At 35.1% G+C, this 9,922-nt stretch overlaps 1 protein-coding gene across 3 annotated transcripts; it reads right to left on the reverse strand.

The window, feature by feature from the left end:
- Positions 1 to 1,993: 1,993 nt before the first annotated feature.
- On the reverse strand, positions 1,994 to 5,007 carry LOC140799912 (bHLH transcription factor RHL1-like). 3 transcript variants are annotated; one of them, XM_073154452.1, is made up of 7 exons: positions 4,385 to 5,007; positions 4,214 to 4,282; positions 3,950 to 4,123; positions 3,682 to 3,747; positions 3,152 to 3,217; positions 2,987 to 3,055; positions 1,994 to 2,443 (listed from the first exon to the last, which is right to left on the reverse strand). In XM_073154452.1, the coding sequence occupies exons 1-7, from the start codon at positions 4,829 to 4,831 to the stop codon at positions 2,162 to 2,164; spliced, it is 1,173 nt and encodes a 390-aa protein (XP_073010553.1). In that variant the 5' UTR covers positions 4,832 to 5,007; the 3' UTR covers positions 1,994 to 2,161. The 3 variants fall into 3 exon arrangements, with proteins under 3 accessions (XP_073010553.1, XP_073010552.1, XP_073010554.1); XM_073154451.1 differs by having other exon boundaries at positions 3,950 to 4,126; positions 4,385 to 4,963; XM_073154453.1 differs by having other exon boundaries at positions 3,950 to 4,120; positions 4,385 to 4,947.
- Between the last annotated feature and the right edge of the window lie 4,915 nt (positions 5,008 to 9,922).

The raw sequence follows: 9,922 nt of genomic DNA on the forward strand, positions 1-9,922 counted from the left end.
CAACTAATGAAAAGAAAGCTAATATTCACCACATTTTTCCATGCATTAGCCCTACCTCTACTAGGGTTTGGCACAGGTTTTTTTTTTTTTTCTCCCCTCCCGTTGAGGGGCTTCTCCTCACCATCAGTGATCTTTCCCCCCTGTATAGCTTCTTCTCTGCCTTCATATGTCGCCGCCCTCTCCCCGTCGGTCATTGCCCTCCCCATTTTTACTATCGATCTTGCCTCTCTCTCTCTCTGCCAAGCTATTTCTTATTGTCGTCTGTCATTATCGTCTCTCCCCGTTGATGTCACTTCCCTGTCATCGAATTGAGCTGAGTCGAGTCTGAGCCTAAAATGGAGACTCAAAACTTATTTCGAGTCGAGCCTGCTCTAGCTCAGGCTCGGCTCATTTACACCCCTAGTTGACACAATAAATAAAATGCAGGAGTTCGAACGATAGATAGACGCACGATAGTATAATAGAGTATCGATGATAATAAGAGAAAACGATAAGGTGTAACAATATATAAACAAGTTGCTCCATCTCCTTGCATCTGTGGACCATATCTAACAATATATAATTATTCTTAATCATTTTTTTCTCTGTCACATAGTTAATTAGAAGGATCAAAAGCAAGCTCTCACAACTTGCAAAATATGGAAGAAAAAATATTTAGTCGGCTGCACATCTCCACCTTCCCCACATTCTTCTATTATTATCACCACCATCATCTTCGCACTAACTAGTAGAAGAATATATATATATATATATATATATATATATAATATGTTATCTGTTGACCTCCTTCCCCAATCTTCACACCTACCAACTTATACTAATTTATCTGTTGACCTTTGTTATCCATTGACCTTTTCTCACTCCTATCACGCCTTTGATTTCTACTCCTCTGATCTCTCTGTCATGGGGCTAAAATATATACTATCCTTTTCCTTAATGCGAGTTTGATAATCGTGAGCATACTCATATAGATTGGTATCCTCCCAAAAGTAAAGATGCCGTTTAGACTTATTGAATCCCCATCAAAAGTTCCTCGTAAGAGAAGTAAGAGTCTTGACGGTGGAGTAAAGTATACGGGTATCGAACTCAAGAGCATGAGAGATGAATCTAGCTTTCCAAATTCCAACTCTAGAGCTACGATGGAATATGAAAATTTGTATATAGCTCCCTAAGTTTAAGTAAATTTTGATGTTTAAATGTTGGATATTAATTATTTGGGGTTTTTTACCAAACTAGTTGTGTTCTATTTTTTTTATTGAAATAAACTACCTCTTAATTTTATTATCAAATAGGGTTTAATTTACTGTAACCGTAATAAAAATATTAAATTAATATTATATATATATATATCCCTTCATCTTAGTCTTTCAGTAATTAAGACAAATAAATATCTGACAATAAAAATATTAAACTGATCAATATTTTTATTATGAATACAGTAAATTAAACCTCATTTAATAATATATAAAAATGTTAAACTGATCAATTATTTGCGCAAAGAACACCTCTTGTACCATATTAATTATTATGCCGGTTAGGATTTATGATAAAGAGCAAAAGATGCCATGTAAATTATAAAATAACCAAAACTATATATACAATTAGACCTTCCATTGGCTCTCGTTTGTGCGCCATTCTTTATTTTATTTTATTTTATTTTATTCCATTCTCTCATTAGATTACAAGTTCACAACTAATCCATGGAAGTCGCGGAGAATTGAGTTCTTATCATCACATCATCATTTCATACTTGAAGCCAAATCCACCAACACCTACTCAACTCCCACTAACTCTTTTCTTTTTCCAAATCCAGCCTTTGACCAACTCCTTCCCTTAGCCCCCACCACCACCACCATCACCACCATTACCACCACCTTTCCTTCTTCTCTATCTCTCTCTCTCTCTCTCTCTCTCTCTCTCTCTCTCTCTCTCTCTCTCTCTCTCTCTCTATATATATATATATATATATATATAGTATTAGTGGTAAAATTAATTAAACAAAAGCAAACAAGCAAAAGATTACACCATTTTTAAAGATTCAGCAAAGTAGCTACGTGTCCACATCCGATTCATCTATCCAACCAGAGACGACAAACGCCTCTCAACTTTTAGAAGCAAAAGAAAGAGATGGGTGAGAGAATATAATTAATTAATTAATTAATTACTTCCCGCTGCCGTCGTCGGCGTCGCCGTTAGCCACGGCGGACTGCACCGTCAGCACCGAGACGCTCGGCGACGGCGGCGCCCCACCGCCGGAGGGTCGTGAGTGGCAGGTGGCGGAGTTGATGGCGGAGGCGAGGGAGATGGGCATGAGGCAGAGGCCCTTCCCCTGGAGGTACTGCATCGCCGACCCCATGTCCTCCTCCATTAGCTTCGCCACCTGGTGCTCCGTCACCGTCAGGCTGTCGCTCGCCGCCCCGCCGTTCCCGCTACTGCCGCCGCCCTGCGCAGGATAACGTCACCACCCGTTAGCATCAGGGGGGTACTCTCGGTATTTCACACAGCGGCACGCGTGCCACTGTGTAGCTGCTGCTGTCTTCTTGTTGGGTCACCATCAAGTCCTTATGACGTAGCAAGAGGAAGTAAAAGTATTCGGCTTCTTTTTTTCCCTTTTTTTTTTTTTCTTCTTTTCTGGAAGGTGAGAGGGATAGAGACTAGAGAGAGAGAGAGATGAGGATTCCTTATCACTGTTCCTTATTTCTTATCTTATCCTATCAAACTTATAACTACTTCTTGCGGATAATGAATTGGTCTGCCAGATTAGGACTTCAATTGTAACTTTTATACTAGTATAATAGAGAAAGCTCAACAGCATGAACACTAGGGTGGGGGGGGGGGGGGACTGGGGATAAAGTCATGTCAGAGCACTATAGCAGAACTGGTTGGGATTTCTTTTTCTTTTTCTTTTTCGATGGATATGAAGTCTAATATTTAATGAGACAATAAGCATTATTCTGTAGAAAAGGAGAAGAATAGTTAAGTTTACCTCTGAGGACATGTTAGCCACAAGTGGGGCAACAGCTGCAGCTCCGCCTAATCGACTCATGCTCAAGACCTGGGAGTTGGTGGAATAGCTTATCAGCATTAGCGCGGATAAGAGAGATAAATGGCGAAGTTATCGGGGGAGGGGATTAATGAAGAAGGGTTTTGCCTTGACTTGCAGCTGCAGGAACTTCACGTAGTCGATGATCTCGTCCAGCATCGACGCCTTATCCGTCTGCCATCACCTCCCCCACCCAAGAAAAAAGTACGAATTAGAAGAATTTATTAGAAACTATGACGGCGAGAATTATGGAATTACTAAAACGCCCTTTTCTTCGCAGTGGGCTATGGGGGCTCGCGGTCGGCTGCACCCGCGGCGGTACGAGTCCACCGGTACGGAGCGCATTACTACGAGAGAATTTCTGGAGCCCAATGTGAAGTGCTCGAGGCTTCGGGGTTCGCGTTAAGGATGTCATCTTGAGAGCCGCGAGCACACCATAAATTAATTAACTTAATAGTTCTTAATGTTGTTATTTTTCCCCAGAAATAATCGTCTACAATTCCAATATAGCGAGTGGACGAGTAGTCCGAAATCTAGGTTTTCGCAACACGAAATGACTAAAATACCCCTAATTAGGGGTTTGATATTTTTACTAGAATATTCGCGTAACAGTAAGTAAGTATAGAAAATTATTTTACCTTATTGGCATTGGGCACCAATTCTTGCAATGCTTTCATCCGCTCAGCGATTCTCTCCCTGCGAAGCTGCAAGCGAACAAAAGAAAAGGTTTTGAGAACCGACAAGTAGGCAAATAGATCCAAAAGAGAAGAAGTAATTGAATCATTTATTGCCCCGCCTAGGTTTCTGGAGCTTTAATTGCACCGGAAAAAACAAATTTTAAAAATCTCGCATTAATTTTCTGAAATTCTTAAGAAAGTTTCACGTAATTCTCTGGCCACGGCTTACTCGTTCTGCGATGCTGTGGGGATCGGTGGCTTGCCCTCTCCTCGCCCTCACGCGCTGCCTCGGCGGCGCCGCGGCGCCGCCGGATGCGGCCCCCGTTGGAGATGGCGCAACTCCTACCCCCGCCGCCGCCGCCGCCGCTCCGTAGCCCTGAGCCGCCGCCATTGAGCCGCCCTGCTGCTTTGATTTACGGAATCTTTTTCGATTAATCCTAAAAGTCAATAATTTGTACTAAAAATGCGACTTTGGGGAGGGGGAGTTTAAGACCTGAGTCTGATTGAAATGCTGCTGACGCTGAAGCGATCCCCCAAATCCGTTGTAGAGCTCTTCGCCTCCCTGAGAAGGAGAAATTTGAACAAAAAGTTGGATCTTTAAGACCAATCAATGCAAAAATTAGGGGAAAAGAAACAAAAGGAGTTGGAAATTAACGATGCATACGGCGGAATTAGGGGATTTGAAGGCGCCGTCAACATCGCCGGAGGCGCCACTTCCAAGAGTCAGCGGCAAAGGAAGAAGACCGGAGTCGCCGCCGGTCGACGAACGCCCCATCGCCGGGAGAAGCATCTGGGGGTTGAGGTGGAGGTTGTTGAGCTGGAGCACCATCGGCTTCGCCCCCGGCGAGCTTCCCGCTCCTCCGATCTCATGCTGCCGGAGACGCGAGGCGAGAAGCGACGACTCGTCGCCAGCGGCGGCCGCCGAGGCGCCGTTAGGGTTTGCGGAGCTCAGCTCCCATGGAGACTTAGGGTTTCCGAGGTCGGCCCAGGGGGAGGAGAGGCCCGAGAGCATCTGGTCCAGGAAATCGTCGTGGCTGGTGCCGGAGACGTCGCCGGAGATCCCGTTCATAGACGCAGCTATCCCTTGCATTTCCCGGGTACTAGGTTGCATCTTAGGGCTTCAGCGTCGAAGTTTATGGTTTAGGGTTAGGGTTTCTAATGGCGGCTCTCTCTCTCTCTCTTCCTCAGTAGCGAAGGTCGCAGCTCTGAGAGGAAGAAGACGGAGGAATTCGTAATCTTCTTTATTTATAACCGTATTGCGGGTGATTTACCTTTATGGTGTTAATTTTCCATCTTACCTCCTATATTTAGTTTTATTGCAAAAACACCTCTCCTTCTCTTATATTTATATTTAGTGTTAATCCATTTTACCTCTTGGACTTGTGTATAAAATTATTTTACTCTTATATAATTTTTTAACAACTTTGGCCTAAATTATCAAAATACCTCTTCTTAATAACTACAATTTAGAATTTATCGTTCTCCGGAATAGGTTTGTTTGTTTTACAAAAATAAAAAAAGCATTTTGGTAATTTAGGTGGGGATTTATAAATTACGAGTTAATATAAAATTTGTAAAATAATTATATGCATAAGTATTAGAGGGCAGTTTTTAATCAAACTAGACCTCTTTTTTATTTTATTTTTTTATCGAAATAGACTATCTCTCAAACTTATTACTAAATGAGATTTAATTCACTGTAGCCCTAATAAAAATGCTAAACTAATTAGTTCAGCATTTTTATTGCTATGTAATTTTTTTTAACTGCTGAAAGATTAAGTTAAAGAAATTTATATACATAAAACGTTGATTAGTTTAGCGTTTTAGGACCACTATAGTCCTAATAAAAATGTTAAACTAATCTGTTCGGCATTTTTATTGCCATGCAAATTTTTTTTAACTGCTGAGAAATTAAATTAAAAGGATCTATATAAAAAAAAATGTTGATCAGTTCAGCATTTTAGAACCACTGTAGCCTTAATAAAAATGTTAAACTAATCCGTTCAGCATTTTTATTGCTATGCAAATTTTTTTTTAACCGTTGAAAGATTAACTTAAAAGGATTTATATACAAAAAAAAATATTGATCAGTTCAGCGTTTTAAGACCAGAAAAAAATATTGAACTGATTAGCAATTTTACTTAAAAATAAAATACTAATTAGTTCAACATTTGTATTAAGGCTACAGTAATTATATCGTAGTAAGTTTGAGGAGTAATTTATTTCGATAAGAATAAATTAGAACGGGTCAAAAACACTATAAATTGTATATAACCTTTATACTTACAAATAGAGTTAATTTGTAAAATATATTAGCAGAAAATAACTAAGGAATATGCTTAGTTTCTGCTGGAGAAATTAATGGATCTTGACATATTTACAAATCACTACCTAGTTTTGTCTATTTTTTAGAAAAACTTCTTGCCTTGATATATTTACAACTTATTTACTCTAAAATATTTATGAATAATCTCCATTAATTTTCTCAAGATATTCTGTTTATTTAACTAGAATGTCTTTCTAAGTGATTTTTTGGCCAAGAGGACAAACATAAGTAGTTTAGGAAAGAGAGAAAATATAACAATAAGAACACATATTATAATTCTAATAAATATAAAATTATCTGATACAAATTACTTTTAATATAAAATGACCAAAATATCATTTTTATTTAGATCAACTAATTAGAAAAGTAATTTTTTAGTTCATCCTAATCTTTATTACTTTTACATATTGGACATGGCAAAAGTTTAAAAAAAATAATAGATAATATTTAAAGCAAAATAGTCATAAGTTTAATCTTTTTAAAATATAATTACCTTCATCATTAGTTCTGATAGAAAAAATAATAATATTCACATAAATTAAAAACTCCTAGAGAATTAAGTGACACAAATAAAAATTCGAGGAGTCATATTAAAACCTGACCGAACTATTAAGAATAAAAAAATTTCTTTAAATTTAATTATTGATAATTATTGGTATTTTTGCAAATTTAGACACCAATTTAAATTATCTCAAGCTCTTTCTTTATTTTTATTTTTCAACGGGCGAAAAATATATTATAAATATTAGAGTAGATACCTAAGATATCCCTATACAACAGTGAGCATTAATCCACACAAAACAAAACAAAAAAGAAAGCTCGAATTTGATTCAAATGATAATGTAAGCTATGCTCTGAGAGCTTTAGCACTTCGACGACTCGATTAACGTTAGTTAATCTTTTATAAGAAACAAATCCAAAATTATGTTTCTAAGTTTAATGTGATCTTAAAATTATAAGAAACAGAACAAAAATTATCAATGTGTGCTTAGATAATTAAAAGAACTCATATCAAATGATCAATATTATGAGACAGACTTAATAGTATTTGATGGATTTTTTTTTTGCCTTTTGTTAATTATATCATATTTTACTTCCTCTAGTAAATCTTAATCTAAATTTGAAATGATTAATAGAAATAGAACACTATACAACTACAACCCTTTTGACGTCAGCCCTAATCCTCACCTAACTATAATATAAACAATTTCATTAGATGTAGATTCTCATGATCTCATCTTTATTCATTCCATAATTATTTTTTTCTAAACTTTAAAGATCCAATGCTTTAAATGCTTCTCTTCTCTTCTAATAATCTACTTGAGGAGAGGGTTAAATGTTGGGACACGTTGTGAGTATAATCTTTACATGAGATCTGGATAGCTTTAAAAATAAATATTTTTCCATGAGGAAGAGTAGATACAATGAAGCCTCCTTTTTAAAAGGCAAATTTGCAAACAAAAAAATAAATAAATAACCCCCTATTTGTATATTTATTTTGAATATATTTTTCACAAAAAAAAGTTGTATTTAAAAAAATTTATTTATTTAACACATTGGTTAATTTTAGCTCACCTTGTTAAGACCCACAATGGAGATATAATTTTTATTTTAATTCTTTCTTCCTAAGTTTTATCTGTTCAATTTCAAATAAGTGACATGAAAGGGATATGATAACAAACAACAAATATATTTTTTTTATATAAATTGTAGGTATTTTATTTTATGCAAAATAATAATGTAGGGCTCCAACCATAAAAAGTAAATAATGAAAGAGTTTTTCTGAAAATTTCCAACAAAAAAATAAAAATATTTTGAGAAGAAATGCAAGGAGAGTGGAGGTTTGTCAGGAGGTGCATTAAATGCCAAGGTCTCTTTGTGGCCTAGTTGTTGTTCATATGTTTATTTGTCATTTATTGCAATTATCATATGATTGTCAACCATATTGTACTTATATAATTATCTTAAATATCTCACAATTTATAGAAACAAATAAAAATTTATGTATTAAAATATGGGTGCCAACCATGATTAATTATTAATAAACAAAGAGTAATTGTTATATATATATATATATATATATATATATATATATATATTATACATGATAGTTTGGTTGTGTAATATCCAAGACTTTTTTCAATACTATATCTCAAGGCTCTAATAGAATAATACAAGAGAAGAATAATTACCTTGGAGTTTAACAAATTTTAGCTAGGGCCTTTTATGCATGTATACTCCTCAAAATAATTTTTGTATTTGTATAGTATTTGCATGTATATCCCTTTAATTGTCATGTTTTTGCATAGATACATCTTATAGAAGATAAAATAGACAAAAATAAGGAATAGATATGTTAAAAAAAGAGTTTTAATGCAAAAGCTAAAACTATTCTAAGGGATATGCTTATATAACAACTTTAGAGAAATAAATAAATGATCTTAGAAGGGTATAATATTGAGAAAAAAAAAACCCCCCATTTAGCTATGTTTTAAGAAAAATTATTGGGAAATTCAAATCCTAGGAGATTTTGTTTGAATTAGGATTTTTGTAATTTAATTATATTTAACTTTTTGATTTATAATGATGGACTTTATTGTGCACTGTATATATAAATTATGTATACTTCATCATAACAAAATAGGCATTGACTATAAAAAAAACATAGTCAATTTTATATGCTAAATTAAAAATCAAATACAATTAAGTTATAAAAGGCTCTGTTTGAATCACTAAAGTCCAGAGGTACATGTAAGTGATCATATTCCAATAGGATTTAGAAATTTGTGCAATGAAGTGGGTACCAGAAGTTGCATTTAATTGCAGTATTAGTGCATGTGTTCTCCCATTAATGCTGGTCCAATGAGGATAAGATATATGTAATTAACCTTATCTGTGGGATTAGAAAAGCTATTTTTATACTGCCAGGTGTTACCAATTTGGCCAACCTCTCTAAGTTTACAAGATTAAAAGCTTGAAGAAATGACTGCCAATAAGAGAAAAGATGGGTGATAAAATGGAGAGTTTGTAGTAATTGCTACAAACTTTTCCTTAATTAGTTTCAACAACAGGGAAAAAAAAAGGTAAGAGTTTTAAAGTCTTTGCTAAAATTGTGGGAGATTAAGAAGTTTTTGTGAGCACTTTCTATTCTAATGAATTAGATGAATGCATTTATGAAGGATCTTTTCAGTTCCCACAAATGTAATTAACTCTTCATGTTTTATTTGCAAATGGCTACTAGTTAGCTAAAAGGAGCAGCAACTCCAATTCATTTTGTCTTTCTCTTTCTTAAATTCTTGATATAGTTTTCATAATAGATGAATTGTTTGGGGAATAATGGGAGAAATAGCTTAAGAATTAAGCACAAATTAGCTAATAATTTGATATGAATGCATGACACATATATATATATATATATATATATCAAACAATATCTGTAGCTTTATTTCATAGATTGAATACCCTTTCCTTATCTTTTATAAGATGCTTTAGCTTATTCTTTCAGCTAATATTCTCTTTCATTCTCAGTATAAGGGAATAAGGTTGGTTAATGATTCTTATTTTCATATATATCACCAAAGACATCTGTTCTGGCTTTAGCAAACATCTCTTTGAATGAAATAAAGCAATGGTTCTACTACCTTTTGATTAAAAGATAATGGCTAGTCTTAATTTATCCACAATGATTGCAATCATTGGTCGAAACTTTGCGGGCCGGGCCGTATGAGCTGGCAAAAGCCCAGTGGGCTGTTTTTGGGCCACAGAGGATTAAAACTTGGATGTAAAGTTTCAAATTTCATTTTAAGATCATTAGTCAAAAACAAACCACATAACCCATTAATAACAAGGAGTAGTTCTATTACTTAATCAGAGTAT

The sequence above is a fragment of the Typha latifolia genome, chromosome 13 (genome assembly GCF_019914945.1).
Source record: "Typha latifolia isolate L0001 chromosome 13, TyphaL0001v2, whole genome shotgun sequence".
In the NCBI taxonomy this organism is placed as follows: Eukaryota; Viridiplantae; Streptophyta; class Magnoliopsida; order Poales; family Typhaceae; genus Typha; species Typha latifolia.

Coding starts and splice junctions, on each gene's coding strand:
- LOC140799912 (XM_073154451.1), bottom strand. CDS start 4,831: ATGCAACCTAGTACCCGGGAAATGCAAGGGATAGCTGCGTCTATGAAC. Junction 3,748..3,949: donor CCCACAGCATCGCAGAACGA/GTAAGCCGTGGC, acceptor GTTCGCTTGCAG/CTTCGCAGGGAGAGAATCGC. Junction 3,218..3,681: donor TGGTGCCCAATGCCAATAAG/GTAAAATAATTT, acceptor AGGTGATGGCAG/ACGGATAAGGCGTCGATGCT.